The sequence below is a fragment of the Squalius cephalus genome (assembly GCF_949319135.1).
Source record: "Squalius cephalus genome assembly, chromosome: 11".
Classification (NCBI taxonomy): Eukaryota; Metazoa; Chordata; class Actinopteri; order Cypriniformes; family Leuciscidae; genus Squalius; species Squalius cephalus.
This window is the reverse complement of record NC_137132.1, coordinates 37,325,791-37,344,031: the sequence shown is the minus strand read 5'-3', so window position 1 is coordinate 37,344,031 and position 18,241 is coordinate 37,325,791. Positions and strand designations below refer to the sequence as shown.

The window sequence follows — 18,241 nt, the reverse complement described above, 5'->3', positions numbered from 1 at the left end:
ATTTCCAAGGTCTAAGCTACGTCATTGCTTACAGGCTGAATGATTCTGATTGGCTAAGAAATTGATAAACATAGTAATTTTCCACACATACACAGATAGACTGAAGCATATCTCCATCGATTATGTGGCTGACACTCGGACCCTGAAGTTAGGCACGTCATGACCTTCCAGGTCGCAGATTTGGGTTGCTGGCCGCCAGCATGTCCCGAACAACAACTCAGTAAATCTCCAATAATGCCAGTGGTTCCTTAACCTGTAACCAAAAAGACTAACACACACATCGACACACAGCTTTTCCAAAGGTTGGATTTGGCCAGACTCTAACTATAAACAGGAGTCTCATCTCAAAACATCAAGATAACAAGTTCTTTCTCTCAAGGATATAGGAAACTTTAGTCTAAATGGAAAGTAAGGCTTTAACTGAGAAATGGTCCCTTAAACTATAGACTTCAATGACCCCTATATGTTTTAACACGTTGAAGACCTTTCTCAAACACAACACCAGTCCCTATTTCATTTCTGGAAGCCGGGATAAATAGGCAAGCACTGTTACTGCATTCAGAAATCAAATATTGACATTAAAGAATACATGAAAAGAACATTTCAGTAATCACACTGGTAACTTCTATAACAAAGTAAAATCTCCAGAGAAGTCATTCAACTCATTTGATATTTAGAAGGAAAAATATTGATTAATACCTTGATTATAATCACTCATTACATATACTTTGAAGCAGCAAAGGATTCCAATCCACCCCCTTCAATACAGTTATATTTTCAGAGAACAAAACGTCTAGGTTACCTATTGTAACCCCCGTTCCCTGAAGGAGGGAACGAAGACATTACGTCAGTGCCTGAGGAATTAGGGTCTCACCTGAGAGTCCTATAACCTTCTTGTGTTAACAGAACCAGCAAATGGACATTGGCAAGCGAGATTTGCATCGCAAACAATGCCCTGTGCTGCAGGTATATAGAAATCAAGCAGAGAGACAGTCACCAAGTTTTCACTGAAGAGCCGAGCAGTGCCCGGTAGCTCAGCAGTGAGCACAGATGGCAATGCGTGAGTGGTATTTATGACAGTAATGTGACGATGGGAAGTAACGTCTCCGTTTCCTCCTTCAGGGAACAGGGTTACAATAGGTTAAATCGACGTTCTCATTCAGTCAGTCACTACGAGTTACGTCAGTGCCTGATGAATTGGGATCCCTCAGAAAAACGACACAATTGCTGCACCTTCCAGTACCCCTTGGACAGGGCTTACTTAAAGAAGTCAATCACTGCTGTTCCTACTTGCCCCAAACACTGGGAAAGCGGGCCTAATCCATCCAGAAAAGGACGCTTTCAGAGACCACATCCTGCCCGTAGGGAGGTAGCATGTGGAGTTACACATATGGACTGGCTAGAGGGCAGTACTACACATGGAAGGTCCCTGCAGAGGATCCAACCTAGCTAGGGTGGTGGCAACACCAACATGGACGGCAGAGCGGCTCTGCCAAGGGAAAGACACGGGCTTGCCAACCGGGAAGTCGCACCATGGAAGAATACACATATGGGATCACCCGAAGGGAATTACAACATATAGGGACCTTGTCTAGCATAGGTGCTGACCACTGGGCATGCACAAAAGTGATATACCTGGCGAAGTGCTGGAGGGACACCAAGCAGGGTTCGCCATTTGGGGACTCACCTGTGGAGCAAAATAACAGACGTATCCCATCCTAGGAGAGGAAAGGCACTGCAAGCCGGACACCGAGCCCATCCACCCGTATATCATCTGTTTGTAGACAACACACAGGAAGAAACAGGCTCAATTTGGAGGTTGTAGAACCTCGCAAACGTGTTAGGTGTCACCCAGCCCACAGCTCTGGAGATGTCTGCCAGCAAGGTGCTGTGCACCAACGCCCAGGAGGAGGCCACTGGTCCCTGAAAGGAGTGGTGGAAACTTTGGGTACATATCCAGGCACGTTTCGTTGACCAAAAATGTTTGCATGTCCCGACCCTCTTAATGCAAGTGAGCGCTGTCTTAAGGTCCAACAGGTACAACCTCCTTGCACCGCTCAGGAACCTGATGACCAGGTTAGGAGGATCAGGCCCTTCCTATCAGAACATGCTACTCAACTCCTTGTCCAAGCGCTTGTTTTATCCAGACTTGACTATTGTAATGCTCTCCTGGCTGGTCTTCCAGTTTGCACAGTCAAACCTCTGCAACTGATCCAGAACGCAGCAGCTAGAGTGGTCTTTAACGAGCCGAAAAGGGCACACGTCACTCCTCTCCTCACAAAATTGCACTGGTTGCCAGTTGCCGCTCGCATCAAATTCAAGTCACTGAGGTTTGCCTACAGAACACTGGTTCTGCTCCCTTTTACTTTAACTCTTTACTTCAGACTTACGTGCCATCCAGGAACTTGCGCTCTGCAAGTGAACGACATCTTGTGGTGCCATCTCAAAGAGCCACAAAATCTCTTTCTCGGACCTTTACCATGACTGTTCCCTGCTGGTGGAATGATCTGCCTAACTCAACCAGAGCTGCTGAGTCCATAGCCACTTTCAAGAAACAGCTGAAGACGCTTCTTTTTCGACAGCACTTGATCCAGTAATACTAACACTTTCTCTACTACTCTATTCTATTCTGTTCTATATATATATAAAAAAAATCTGCGTTAGATTAAACTGAGAAGGGTCATAGCACTTGCATATTGTTGTCCTACTGTTAGTATAACTGCTTTTATTGTTCTCATTTGTAAGTCGCTTTGGATAAAAGCGTCTGCTAAATGAATAAATGTAAAATGTAAAATGTAAATGTCCTGCCTTCCCACAGACTTACCTTCTACTGTGTTGTGATGTGCAGCGATAGCGGCAACATACACTTTCAGGGTGGAGGGAGACAGCCTTTGCTTTAAATGCACACTATGCAAGATTTGTACCTTAATATAACAGCTTTGAAATTATTTTGATGGTAAACGAACTTGTAGTAGGGTGAATCATCCTGACAGCAAAGCGGGGGGGGGGGGGGGGGACTCCAACAAATGCAGGTTTGAGAGGTGGCACTCCAACAAATCTTGCGAGAATCACGACTTGCTTTACGGCACGACGTCACATACATCAACAACATATGAAGCAGCCTCTATGAAAGACACTAGCATGCATTTCAGACGTGAATCATGGCAAGTCATTTCAGTCAACGAAGAAAGCGAAGAAAGCGCGGTCGGAAGAGTGCAGAGATGGCAATGCGTGAGTGGTATTTATGACAGTAATGTTAAATACAAGTACTCTACAGCAACTCTAGGGGTCGCTGTTTGAGAAAAACGGAAACTGCATAGTGTGCCTTTTACCCATCTTGCAGAAAGGAACATGGTGCAGGTCCTTCCTCAGGGGAATGTGCCAGGGAGGGGGGAGGAGTATGAGTTCCGGGAACCAGGTCCGGGTGGGCCAATATGGCGCAACCAGCAAGACCTGCTCCTCGTCCTCCCTGACCTTGCACAGGGACTGTGTGATTAGGCTCACTAGGGGAAATGCATAGTGAGAAGCCAGTGGTGAAGGCACACGCCACCCCAGCCAATCTATTGAGACAACAACAAGCCTGGACACTTGTTCTAGGGGAACTCCAGCCCATAGAAAAGCAAGGTCTGACCACGGGCTGAAAGCTTAGCGGTAGGTTGGAGTGATGGTCACTCGGAGAGTGCCACGGTGCCATGCCTATCTCAGGACTCGGTCGTGTAACCAATGCTGAAGTGGTCTCATATGAAGCAATAAGAGCAGCGTAACCGTGATATGCCATATGCCCCAGGAGCCTTTGAAATAATTTCAGTGGGACCGCTGTCCTGCCCTTGAACAAATTTAAGCAGTTCAGCACTGACTGAGCACTCTCGTTCTTGAGATGAGCCGTTCAGGACCGAATCCAACTCCATACCGAGAAAATAGATCCTCTGCTTGGGGGAGAGTTTGCTCTTTTCCCAGCTGACCTGAAGCCCTAGATGGCTCAGGTGTCTAAGCACCAGGTCCCTGTGATTCGGACAACTGATCTCGCGAGTGAGCCAAGATGAACCAGTCGTTGAGATAGTTGAGGATGCGAACACCCACTTCCCGTAGAGGGGTACCACATGTCGTGAGACCAGTGGTGGAACATAAAACAAATTCAAACAAGGATTCTCTGCTCGGCCCTTCACCAGCGGAAGGAGCGTTGCCTTCACCATCTCCTGAAGAGCAGGCCTCCACATCTCTGGGTCTCCAGTCTCAGTAACGGCACTTCGCCTGACGCTTGGAGGGTCTGGCGGTGCCCGCGAGGGTGGGGGGGAGCGGCCTGTGTGAGGGCTTCGGCTGTGGCTGCCTAGGAGCGAATGTGGAGGCCGTGGGGGGTGCCCTCATCAACGAGCAGGCAGAGGGGCTGTCACTGGCAGGTGAGTGGAGGCAGCAGCAGAGGTGTGGACTCGAGTCATGTGACTTGGACTCGAGTCAGACTCGAGTCATGAATTTGATGACTTCAGACTCGACTCGACAAAATGTACAAAGACTTGCAACTCGACTTGGACTTTAACATCAATGACTCGTGACTTCACTTGGACTTGCGCCTTTTGACTCGAGAAGACTTGCTACTTCCCATGAAAACTGGGGAAAAAAATGTCCACACGGCCGCGCCGCTCTCAGTTTATCTGCATCTGTGAAAAAAATGTGCACCACCTGTATGCATGCAGAGAGCGCGCGCGCTGCCTGCATGACATCCAATCACTGTAGTCCCACGTTGTTTTGATTCGACAGCATCTAACGCCCGTTTCACACATACTCCTTTTGCAGTGCGTATGCGCCAGCGGTGCGTATTTTATTCCTTACCAGTGATGCGCGGGTCAATGTATAAACAACCCGCACCCGACCGACGTTTTCAACTAACCCGCCCGCAACTCGGACCGCAAAAAAAAAAAGTAGAAAATATTGTACCCGACCCGCTTCCTGACCCAAATTAACAAAGTGTAAATTAAATATAGGCTAGCGTAATATTCAAACAATTGATACAAGCCCATTTAAATTGTAATCCTGCGCGCTGCGCAAAAGTTCAGTTATAAGAATGTTGGCCTAATAGTTAGGCTAATTTAGCCTACTTTTAAAACGTTTATGTATATTTTTTTTCATATTTTTGTTTATATAAATTTTATTTATATTATTAGGCCCATTTATTCGTTTTATTTTTACAGCAGTTTGTGTGTACAATGGATATACGCCCATTTAAATTTTAATCGTGCGCGTTGCGCAAAAGTTCACTTATCAAAATTCTGGCCTAATAGTAAATTTACTTTTAAAATTTTTATGTAGGCTATATTTTTGTTTATAATTGTTATTTATATTATTAGGCCCATTTATTCGTTTAATTTTACAGGACTGTTGTTGTACGTAGGCAACAACAATGTTGTTGTACGTAGGCTATAGGCTATTCCTTCTTACATAGGCTATGTCTAATTTGTAATTTGAAATAAAACATTTCTATTTGAAAAATGTTGTTGTTGCTCATTAGTTCTTTAGGAGGTAAGGCTGTGGTCTAAGCTAAAAGTGATATACATGTAGATTATTTTTTTTTTTCCTTTTTTGGAGCGAGCGGGGGGCGATTTGAGTGTAGCGCGGAGCAAACTGCGTTGAGCGCTGAGCGATGATGCGGAGCGGCCTGATGTAGCTTTGAGCGGGGGAGCGAACATTTCCGTGAATGATGATGAGCGGAGATTCTCACCGCTCCACTCCGCTCATATGCTCTCTAGTACTATATAAATTACAAAGGTTTAATTGGCATCTTTATTTCAAACGACCCGACCGACCGCAACCCGAATATCATTAAAAATATTTTTGGATGACTCATAACCGCGGGTAACCGCGGGTGACCGCAGGCACCCGCTCATTTCGGATCAACCCGCGCATCAATGTTCCGTACCCATGTTAACAGGTTAGAGCTTTCACACTGCACGCGGTTGAAGTCCGTCGATCCGTTCCAGGTACGGTGCGTATACAGCAGTGCCGCGATCGTTTCCGCACCGAGTCTATTTCTGCTGTGCTGCAAACGCTGAATTAAAGTGACAGCGCATGTTTCGTGGTCAAAATGAACACAGATTGACCTAAAAATGTAGTAATTTCACCATAAATGCGATTAATTAAATAAAATGTAGTAATCTCACCATAAATGTATTTAATTAAATACTATTTTCACTTTAAGACCAGGGAAAGCAAGGAAAACTACAATTTACCTCAACAAGGCGACATAATGAACGACACTCTCATTCGTGGAGGTGGAAAAACATGTTCCTTGTGACATGCGAGATTTATTGTATTAATTTAAATATAAAAGAAAAGGCATGAGAGTCGGCTGTTTTTTATATAAGTAGCCTACATGGTTAAATATTTTACCACTTGCTTTAGGAACTTAATATAAGTAGAAGTAATGCATTGAATAATAGGCCTACGTTGTTTAAATTGTGTTTAAACGTGCATACGTCTATTAAAGAGTGTATGTGTACAAAGAGAATCGCAATGCTGAGACGTTAAGACCGGGGTAAATCAAGGGAAAATACATATTTCAACAAGGCAACATAATGAACACTCGTCTCATTCGTGGAGGTGGAAAAACAAGTTCTTTGTGACATGCGAGATTTATTGTATAAAGATTTAAATTATGCAAAAGAAAGAGTATGAGTCTGCTGTTTTTGTCAATTTTAAGTTTTAATTTAAAATGTAGGCTATGCGATTTTAATATAAGTAGGCCTACATGGTTAAATATTTTACCACTTGCTTGAGCAACTTAATATATAATTATATAAGAGTAATGCATTAAATAATACGTTGTTTAAATTGTATTTAAACGTGAATATGTCTATTAAAGAGTGTATACGTGTGTACAAAGAGAATCGCAATGCTGACAAAAAAACTTTTTTTTTAATAAAAGTTGCTTAACTTCTGGATTTGAAATACAAATAGTGAGTAGGCTATGTATTTGTGGTACAGCCGCGGATCACGCACTGCAAACGCAGCATATGTGAAAGCACTATTGCGCGTGCTGGTCTTCCACCGCATACGCACTGCAACACGCACCGTATACGCACTGCACACGGAGTATACGTGAAACGGCGTAAGCAGGCCATTGCAAGACAACCAATGAAGCGCAACAAGCAACAACGCGCCAGTAGGCAAAATGATACCGTAACCGAAGGTAGTTTCATTTGGCTATAAAAATTACGAGGTAGTCGACAAAAAACGAGTTGCAATTTGAAGTTGCCTGAAGTTGCACAAAGAAAGGTAAGTTTTGAACGAATGCTAAGCACCTTATCGGATGTACCGTAAAACTTCAAATAATAGCCGAGTCCCCAATAGTCTCTTTTAAACTGTCTTCTCTCTCTCTCTCTCTCTCTCTCTCTCTCTCTCTCTCTCTCTTGAAATACAAGCATTTTTTGTGAAAATTAAATTTTCTGTTTTTTACTGTATATAATTAATGTCATTGTATAAAAAGAGGTTTAAATAAATACAAATCTTACAGACATACATGATTTGTATACATTTTATTTCTGTGGTAGAGGACTTGAAATGACTCGAAACTAAAATGGTAGGACTTTGGACTCGACTTGAGACTTGTTGGCTTTGACTTTTGACTCGACTCGGGACTTGCCTCATCTTTGACTCGACTTGACTCGGGACTCGAGGGCAAAGACTTGAGACTTACTTGTGACTTGCATAACAATGGCTTTGTCCCACCTCTGGGCAGCAGTGGTCCGCCTGGGCAGGATGTAGGCTATCGTCTCCGTCTGCTTTTGTACTGCTGAGAACTGCGGGACAAAGTCCCCAAAGGAGGGGACCCCACCTCTTACGAGGTATTGGAGTCTCGATCTCAGCATCGAGATAGCTATCTTCCCGCAGAGGGTGAATGACTCATCAACGAACGCTACGTCAGCATGCTTACATACCAGATACGAGAGACAGTGATCGGGACTGTCAGCTGGGGCCAGGAAACTGCCGCATCCAGAAACGCACGGGTCAAATGACATCTTGAAAAATATGCAAACACAACCGTGTTACTCTTTCAGAAGAAATGCTCTTTGTGTTGAAGTGCACATAGTTGAAGAAGATCGCCTGACATTGTGCAGAGAAGGGCTCTTTCAGAGTTCCCCAGGAAGACGATAACTGCTGACGCACCATCACACCAACACAGGAACACTTCTAGGTTCTGAAGACAACACACATAGATGAAAATCAGAGGTGAATCTACTAAGAAATGCTCGGCTTTAAAGCAAAAGCTTGGTGAGTGTCTCTCTGCTCGCTTCCTATATACAGGCAGCACAGGGAGTGGTACGCAATGCAAAACTCACCCGCCAATGTCCATTAACAAGGGTACATTGACATTCAAAGGAGATAGGACTCTCAGGCACGATCCCAATTCTCAGGCACGATCCCAACTCATAGTGACTAAATGAATTAGAACCAAAGTTGTTTAAGACATGTACATTAAGTGTTTTTTTGTTTTTGTTCTTTGTACAGGCAAAAAAATTCTGTTTTTTAACAACAATTATCAACGTGGGTGCACTATTGTCGTTTGTAAGCGTGGTAAGAAGAGTTTTTGTATATAGAAATGTAATAATTGGGGTTATAAAGGGGAGGAACTAGATCTGACATATTTTTTAAAATATATAGAAAAATTATATATAGCCCATCAAAAAAAAAAAACACTAATGCTATTCTATTTTTAATTTATCTGTGGGCCACTGTAGGTGGATTATATCATTGATTGGTTTGCTAGGTGTATACTGAAAGATTTCTCAAGGGAGAAATATAAATATCTTCATGAACAGGAACTTGTAAGTATTTCATTTCTCACTTTACAAATACAGAATCATTGAATGTCAGTAGACTGTCAATAGGGCTGTCAATAGATTAATTTTTTTTATCATGATTAAATCGCACACTTGTCGTAAAATTAACCATGCATCATTTGTCTAGTTTAACATGTTCATTTGATCACCATTTGCTATATCCAGCAAAGTAAACCATTAGATTTAGTCAAGTCAAGTCACCTTCATTTATATAGCGCTTTTAACAACATAGATCATTTCAAAGCAGCTTTACAGTGATAATAGGAAATTAAAGTAACAGAGATTGTTTTGGCTTTACAGCAGCTCTAGAAGTAGCTCTAGAACTAGAGTAGAAAGTTATTGTCCAGCTAAAGGTAATTTTGATTGATTCACTTCCTTTGCAACGATCATTAGTTATTAACTTAGGGGCCGCTAACACGACACCCGACACCGTTCTAACACAAAACCCTTAATGCGCTCCGGCTGCTCATTCACACAACAACAGTGCCTGGTGGCTCGAGAACGCAAACCTTGAAATAGGTTTCAAGGTGCAAGGTGCAAAAAAAAAAAAAAAAAAAAAAAGTTATCTCTGCGCAAAACACGAACCTGTGAGAGCGCTGAAAGCGTACACATGCGCATTACGTGTTTAGTCTATAAGTATGCGTATTTAAATATATATGTGCGTAGGCGTGTAGTCGCCTTTATAAATTGACCTCAACAAATGACTTGTCTGGCCTTAAAAATTTTAAATACATAATATTTATCGCTTCCGCGTAGCCATGTGAACTGGAATTATTTGACAACGTTTTATCTGAAGGTAAAGGGACGGGAAGGAGGCCTTCACAGGGGAGAGACTAGTTGACAATTCAGGACTGCATTGTCGTCGTGTCCAGGTCCTTCATCAGATCTGGATTCGGCCTGGATCCGGCGGACTGCGGTAAACCTCGGGATAAACAGAGACTAATATTAGCGTAGACGCCATTGTTCTTATGATGTAACGAGTACATCAGGTGTTATAGGAAGGGTTCCCGGGTTAACTGATTTGAATAATAGAACTGTATTATGTTCTATATGAATGTCAGGTTAAAGAGATGCGTTTTAGTCTAGATTTAAACTGTCAGAGTGTGTCTGCTTCCCGGACAATGTTAGGAAGACTGTTCCAGAGTTTAGGTACTAAATAGGAGGATCTACCGCCAGCAGTCGATTTTGATATTCTAGGTATTATCAACTGGCCAAATATTGAGATCGCAATAGATGTGAAGGATTATAATGCAATTTACATATGAACGCACCTGGAGACAATGGAAAAACATACGGAGAGCATCAGCTTTCGTTTCTGCTCTGACAGCCGCAAGATCGCTGTGAGAGTGTTAGAAATCAGGAATGGTAAGAGAACATTGTGCTTGGTATGTTTTTCATCTTTACAAAAAAACTAAATTAGGTCTTCCGCCGACAAAGTTTAAATCCCGTCTGGCTAGTGCGCTTCTCATAGGCCCTGTCCCAAATGGCACAGTCCGGACTTGTGGACTTCCTCAGAGTCCACACTTTGGTGACGTCATGTAGTGCAGACCTGTAGGGCCCTTGGCGCAAGTCCACGAGAGCGCATTGAAAGGTATTTTTGGGACAGACTCGATCGTCACGCTGGAAATAACAGTCTGGTTGTTGTTGGACAGGAGAAATCACATTTTTGCGCTCCAACGTCTTATCTCCATGTCAACTACACAGCCTAATTTTACAGTTCTATACTTTGATATTGTGCATGCCAGCTGGGCATTAGACAATAGATACGTCATGCTTATTTAAATGATGTATACAGTTGTACATAATAATACATAATGTTCCATTTGAACTAAGATTACAATTTTAACACATAATGAAAATGTGCATGAGTTTCAGATGAATTTACAGGTTTCAATATTCATACTGTGTTTATATGTGACTCAGTAAAGCCCTGACTTTCGGTTCTATTTATTTAATGAATCATAATGCGATCGTATTATCCAATGCACTATTATTATGTTTGAGACATCAACCACTGGTTGATGACCATAATGTTTGTATAAACTGTAGGTAACAACTGGTAAAATGTACATCTAGGTCATAAAAACCGTAATATTTTCTTCTCAGCATGTCAACATTTGACATGTGAGCGAAATCTCCTCCCATCCGTTGTCTGATGGCCTTTCGCAAGGATTCCTGGCTAGTTAAAGTGTGTGGAGCCTGCATCTATGCGGGCTTCGCGGAAGACCGCTTCAAGGGTACAAAGGGGGCGCTGCTGAGCACACTTCAGAGTCTTAAAATGCTGAATGGGACGGCCTACAGACTTGTAGACTCAGGGAGCATGCGCAATTTAAGTCCACGAGACCGAAAGTCCACATTAAGTGCGCCATTTGGGACAGGGCCTTAATGTTCACTCATTAGATCAGTAGGCGGAGAGTAGGCGTCTTTTAGTGGTTGTTCGAACATGTTCGATCACATGAGCGTCTGCACTATAAAAGCAATCCGATCCAATGTGTTTTCAACTCCCTCTGGAAGTGGTGGAAAGTGCACAACAAACTCAAAACAATTTAGACCCCGTTTACACCTGTATTAAGCGTCATTTCAAATTAATCGCATGTGTTAATGTGTCAATGTTGACAGCCCTATGGCACTATTTGTAATTGATTCTACGCTTGTGTTTATCTAGAATTGTGCTTATGATTATTGATTATTGTGATTTTCTGTTGATGCTTTCTTGAGAAAAACATTTTCTTTGATTTTCATGTTTTTTTCCCTCTTTTGTAGAAATAATACATTGGTACAAATGTACACCTGTAACCTTTTATTTTATTTTACTATACTTTGTGCCTTTTTATGTGATAGTCATATTATTATAATTTTTCCCCATTCTTAAAGGTAAAATAGTTCAGCTAAAAATGTTAATTCTGACATCAACTACCCACCCCATGTCTCTAGACCAGCTCTAGACACATACGATTGTTTTTATGCAGAAAGCAAAATGACCTCTCGAGCAGAATGTGGTTACTTTTTTCTGTACAATGAAAGTGGATGGAGTCTGCAGTTTGACAGATATACAGCACTCACACACTGTTCTTCTGTTCTCCACTTACTTTACATGTTCTGATGTAGTGCATTATACATAAGAAACAGAAAGTTAAAGTTGTTCAAATTAAAGTTATTTACTGAAAATCTTGTATTCTGCAAAAATTTTCCAAAGGCCAGGATTTTATTAGAAAAACAAGAGGATGCACAGAAGAATATAAAAATCCTTTTAGGAGCTAATGGCCTGATTAGGAACAGATGAAATGCGGAGTGAAAACTGGCGAGTTGCTGGAAAAGGAGAGAGTGTGATGTCTATCAATATCCTCAGACAAAAGACATGTTGACTTCTTACACGGGTGTCATGTTTATTTTGATCAACATGAATGTGAGTTGATGATGACAGAATTTTCATTTTGGTGGAAACTATCTGTTCATAATTGGGAAATTCATAAAATGTTCCTAAAATGTTTAAAAGGTGTTTTAAAACCAATTTAAAAAACGGATTAAATGCATGTGTGTTTCAGCAATGAAATAAGGACTTATTCTGTAAATCGATGACATCATGCCCATGTGTATTATGTGTTCGAAGGTGTTTGTTGACAAAATGACATCAACTACTAGCCAGGCATGAATATTACAGCCTGTTTTGTCATTTTCACAGATCCGTGTGAACGGGGATCATTTTGACAACACTGTCGTCTGATTATAGCACATCGTTGTCGTGAAAACATGCCCTAAGTCACTGCAATATACAAACATAGTGTGCATGAATTACACACAAATAATAATACACATGCACATGTTTGAACACACTGGGTAAACATGTACAGGATCTGTGGCTTCTCAATAGCAACATGTGTGTGTTAATTTAAGAGAGCAGCCATACTTCTGTGCTGTGCTTTTATTTTCTTGGTTTTTATACAATTTAATTCTATAATCATTTATAATCAGCCATTTATGTCGTTGTCATTTGATTTGATCACTTTATTATTGACTTACATCATTTATTCATTTTATTATTCACTTGTCATTTTAAATTTTTATCATTTATATGATCATTTCCTTGCTATTGTTGTTTAATGGTGTGATTGCATGGTTTAAAGGGATGTTTGTCTTCACGAGGAGGAGATCAGAGAATGTCTTGTAAAATCACAGGACGATGTTGTGAAGCAGTAATTTCCCATTGTTTTTCCCGTGGTATAATAACACTTGTACTGGCCAGATGAAATGTAACATCCAGATGAAGTCTGAGCATTGAGACATACGCAACTAAAATGATTCAATAAACTCTGCTCTTTTTATTATCATCACTTCATCTCCTGCTTTGCTCTTCCCTGGCTCTCTCAGTCAAACTCTCAGTTTTATATACCAGACAAAACAAATCTTCTGGCAAGGATTCGGGTCCGAGTCAGATCTGATCTACCTGACGTGGAGATCCATCCGATCTAACAGTATGAATATGTGTAGTATGAATGTAATCCAGATGCACTATATTCATCATGTTATCATCATCATCATCATGTGACCTACGGCGTCAGTGGCGTCGCTTCACTGTCTTTCTCATGCTATGCATCCAAAATCAGAGACTTCCGTCCTACATAGTGTCCGGGAAAAGTAAGCCAAAAAAAGCAGTGTCCGAATTCACAATACTCATAAAAGAGGAAAAAAGTACCTGGATGACCTTTTGCATTTACTACTTCATGAGGCGACAGGAGAGAGGATTTATGAATGACAGTGAAGAGACTGTAAGGACTGATTTTCCTGCTAAAACAAAACGCACCCTGCAATAAAGCCATAAAATGCACCCTGGACAGCAGATAGCAAAGACAGAGCACAGAACCTTGTCCTGCCCAAACTTATCTCCTTGTCCCTTTGTTTGACTTCAACTCATCCCCCCTCTCCCTCCTCTTCTCCCTCCTCAAGTCACTGAAAGTTAAATTAAGAATGTCTATATATCGCATATGGTGTATCTTGTGAATGTGTTGTTTTTTCCTTTTCATGTTTGGTATCATTTTAAGTGTCTCAGTGCGATTGGAAAAATGGTCTTAATTTCATTGCAGTCATTGGTTTAATGAGAAAGATTGAGAACTTAGGAGAATCTTGTTTCTCCTCTCTGGATGATATCTCTTTACGATATCTCCTGAAACCAGGTGCTACCCCCCTGGGGTACATGGATTGGCCCAAACAACTCTAAACAACATTTGTTTAACCCCTTTTGTTCTGATCTGGTATTTAAGGCAAGGGAACAGAGCATACTTTGGGAATCTTTTACCAGGATCATCCCCCACACAGTAATGCATGTCAGTATTTTCCTGTAGGAAAATCCTGACACATTACTGTGTGTCTTTGTCAGGAGAACATTGCTTACTTTTAGAGTCATCTTTGAGTAAATGATGTCATGTATTTTCTGAATTGGCTTTTAATCATTTACTTCTGTAATTGGCATGATACATTTTTACCTGACAAATAAATGTTACATTTTGATTTATTCTGAAAGTATTCTGAAATCATTATTTTAATATATTAAGGAGGCTGGTGCTACCGCAAATCTTAGTTAAGGTAGGTCAAACTAAAGGCGCATGTATGAACGGAGCAGTAGGCACGTCATCTGAAGACCTTTTGATTTCTGTCTATCACTGGTTTAGCAAGTTGTATGGAAGTGGCTAAATTAAACTACACTCTCTAGTTCGAGTGAGCAGTAGGCAACCGACTTTAGGGGTATTAGCAAACCCTACATCCTCTGACTGAAATCAGAATTAACTGGTTTGTGTCCGTGAGAAACACGATTTGGCCGACGTGATCTCAAAGCGGCATTCGGGTCCATAATGAATTAATAACTGAAAGTATGGGATACTCAGAATAATCAAAGATCTAAATTAATTCATAATCAATATTTATGATTATTTTCTAATCAGAAATACGATCTAAATTTGATTATCATTTGAAATTGGAGTCAGATTACGCATAGAGCTAAAGTAATACTAAAACTAAGTTCCAATAAATTAAGTGAACTTCACTGGAGCGCTGAAAAGACATACACGCTTTAAACCTTCGCCAGGTCGTTGGATTCCGTCGTTGGGCCAATGGATGGTCCTTACAAGACTCAACTGATGATGATAGCTCATGTGACAATGATACCATGGTGAATGTAGTCCAGATTACACAAACTCAAATGTAGTAGCATCTGTGACAGTATGTGATTTCGGACACAGCGATGGGATAGTAAAGAGTCCATCACATGCACACTTCAGAATCTGGCCGGAAGCTGTAGGTCATCCAAGGACATTGTGACGACTGGTTTATGAATACTATGATTTTGAGTTTGAGTAAATACCATCATAATCCTCTGCTCCAGTGACATCCATTAACCCTCTGGGGTCTGGGGTGTTTTGGGGGTCCTTGAGATGTTCTGACATGCCCTGACATTTGTGCTTTTTTCAGTTGCTAATAAACATATTAATGGCAAAGGTGTAAATTCACTCTATATAGCACAAACAGGAGTTCCATAATATGTGAGCCACATGTATGTACATGTTTTCATTTTTGAGAGAATAATGTTTATGCATGGTTATCGAAAAAACTAAAAATTAAAGTTTCTGAAATAAGGCCACAAAACACATACTAAATATGTGGCAATAAGACTTTTGACTAATGGATGTCATCACCTAGAGTTTTTTTCTTCAAAATGATGTGAAAATCATCCTGCCTAATCATTCACATAAAACGATACATTGATTTTAGTTTTGTGAAACACTTTTAGTTTGGAAAGCCAATATGCGGATGGGGCGTAAACGCTCCAACAGCATCATGCATATTTAGTAGTTCACACCTGGTGAGACTACGTCCCTGCATACTTAATGAGCCATTCATTCAGGTGTGTCACCTATAGCTAACTTAAATATACAAGCTTCATAAAAATGATCATTCTAGGAGAAAATTTCAGATGGCATTTAGAGGCTTTTGCATCTGAACTCTTCATATATACACACACATATATATATATATATGCATGCACATACATACTTTATAATTTTTTCAAAACTAGTCAACGTCTTTCAAAACTAAAGTATACATTTTATCATACGTATTTCAAAGTAAAGGATTCATTAGTTAGTTGATGACTTTATTTTTGACAAAACACATACAGTATATATTCCTCATCTCAGTATAGCAATAGAGTTTGCTAAAAGCTGTTCATTCAATACAGCAGTATTTGAAAATCGATCATATTTTGTAAAATTACATTTATATTTGCATTTATGTCAAAACCTAGACACTTTTAAACATCAAAAGGACATTTATTAATATGTATTTGTGTCAAAATGACAAATAAACAGATTTTCCTATTCAATTTTGCATGGAAACGCTTCCAAGACGCTTGCGTGTCGCGTGAAAAATAGCCGTCGGTTCTATTTCTAGAATGCACACGTTTTCCACGAGGCTCGTGCCGCGCCTGAGACGCGCGTCTCACACAGGCAGTGTGCAAACTCTAAACTGTTAACATGGGAGCCGAAATAAAAACGGACACGCCACGCAGCTGAGACGCTTACGCCACGCATCCAGTGTTTCACCGGCCTTATCCAGCTGATGTGGGCGTTTCACAGGTTTGTATGGATCGCCTCACATTTGCGTTTGAATAGCGCGGTCTCTGTAGGCGGAGTCACATTAAAACTTAATTAGCTGAGATGAGAACGACTGACATCTCTCTCTTTACATACATATTATATAAACTGTGAATATTTGTTTTTTATAAAAATTACTTCATTTAAAAGAAGAGAATTCAAGCGTCATGCCTGTGTGTCTGTATGCCTGTTTGACTGAGTATTCGCTGAGTTACAGTTCATTTTCGGACGCGTTTCAGAATGGACTTAACTGACAGAGAGGAGGCAGAACTCGCATCATGTTTATTTTTCTTTATTTAGCGAAAAGCACAACACTTTGTTTTTATTATGAGCATACACAAAAAAAATACACACTAAACAGGATCGATTGATGTATAACACAAGCATATAAGATAAAAAATATATATATATTTTTTTGCACTCATACGGAAAAAAACTAGCCTATCGCGCCGGCGCGATAGCCGACCCCAGGGGGTTAAACACGTCCTCTCGTCTCCTCGCTACTGGACTGCAGTGTTACTCCCACTCTATGCAAATACCATAGAAATTAATGCAAAGTGCCTTAAGCTGGCTTTCCTTATAAAAGAAAAGCATTTCTCCTAACTCAATCAATCCAAAAGCCGTGCTTCACTGACAAGCTGCACATTAAAAATAATCACAGCCTTTGCGATTTCATAATCGCATGAAGCCAAATCGTTTTAAGCGCGATCTCATGTTGATTGTGATTAATAGTGCAGCCCTGGTTCACACTCAGAGCTACACAAGGCAAGTGTTGTTCAGTTAACAATGACCGGAACTTATATAATGGTTATCAGAGGTGGGTCCCTAATTAGAATTACAAACTCAACTGTTGTGAAATCTTGCTTTCATGAGGCCATGCATATTTTAACAGAGTAAGAATAATCTCTAACAGAGCCGAGCAACTTTGAAGTGTCACCAGTTCAAACAAAACAAAACGTGTGTCACAGCAGGAGAAAAGCTCAGTGAAATGTAGAATCTCGAGCACTGTTCGATGGGATTAGTTTTACAGGGGTGGAGGGAGTAATGTAATTCACCACAGAACGTCTGTAATAATTATGGCCAATTCGCACTGGATAAGAAATCTCAGTAACTAATTACACACCGCCGTCACCTTCCTGCAGAGGTGGGTAGTAACGAAGTACATTTACTTCGTTACATTTACTTAAGTATTTTTTTTTGGTAAAATTGTACTTTTAAGAGTAGATTTAAATGTGGGTACTTTTACTTTAACTCGAGTGAATGGATGAAAAAACTGTACTCTTACTTCGTTACATTGGGTGTCGTTCCTCTCGTTACTTTTTTAATGCAACACATGTTGTTAAATGCGTAGCTGTATCTTTTTTCTGGGCATGAGCGATGCTCAATTCACAAATGAATCACTCTTTTGAGTCGATTCTGTTCAAAGACTTCAATCAAACAAGTTGGCAGATCTGTCTAAATCGGTTCGCGAATCAGTTTGACTGATCTGTTCATTTCCTGCACGCACTGAATCGTCTGAAGCGATTTCAATTCACACTCGACTCGGGAGTTGTAACCGGAAGATTTAAGAACATCAAGAGCGTTAGATGAAGTGGCCGTGGACCTACAGTGCAGTCAGTGAAAGCAAATCTGCAAATGTATCATATTTTTGCCAGCGATGAAGATCTTTATTAGTTGAAGTTTGAACATCTTCGTAAGCTGTCTGTGAATGAATGATTCCACAGGACGATTCGATTTCATTTCTTTCAGGTAATACATTTTACAACC

At 40.7% G+C, this 18,241-nt stretch overlaps 2 protein-coding genes across 2 annotated transcripts in view; both read left to right on the top strand.

The window, feature by feature from the left end:
* The window catches only part of LOC307166603 (P2X purinoceptor 4a-like), a 46,487-nt gene extending 32,149 nt beyond the window's left edge, over positions 1–14,338 (top strand). Inside the window, exons 10-12 of the mRNA XM_079885064.1 lie at positions 8,500–8,565; positions 8,730–8,816; positions 12,514–14,338. Coding sequence (XP_079741190.1) covers positions 8,500–8,565; positions 8,730–8,816; positions 12,514–12,555 — 195 coding nt within the window. The 3' untranslated portion in view covers positions 12,556–14,338. The remainder of the gene's footprint in view (positions 1–8,499; positions 8,566–8,729; positions 8,817–12,513) is intronic.
* Positions 1–18,241, top strand: part of dnajc30b (DnaJ (Hsp40) homolog, subfamily C, member 30b) — a 354,582-nt gene that overhangs the window by 180,131 nt on the left and 156,210 nt on the right. The gene's annotated exons all lie outside the window — the stretch shown is intronic.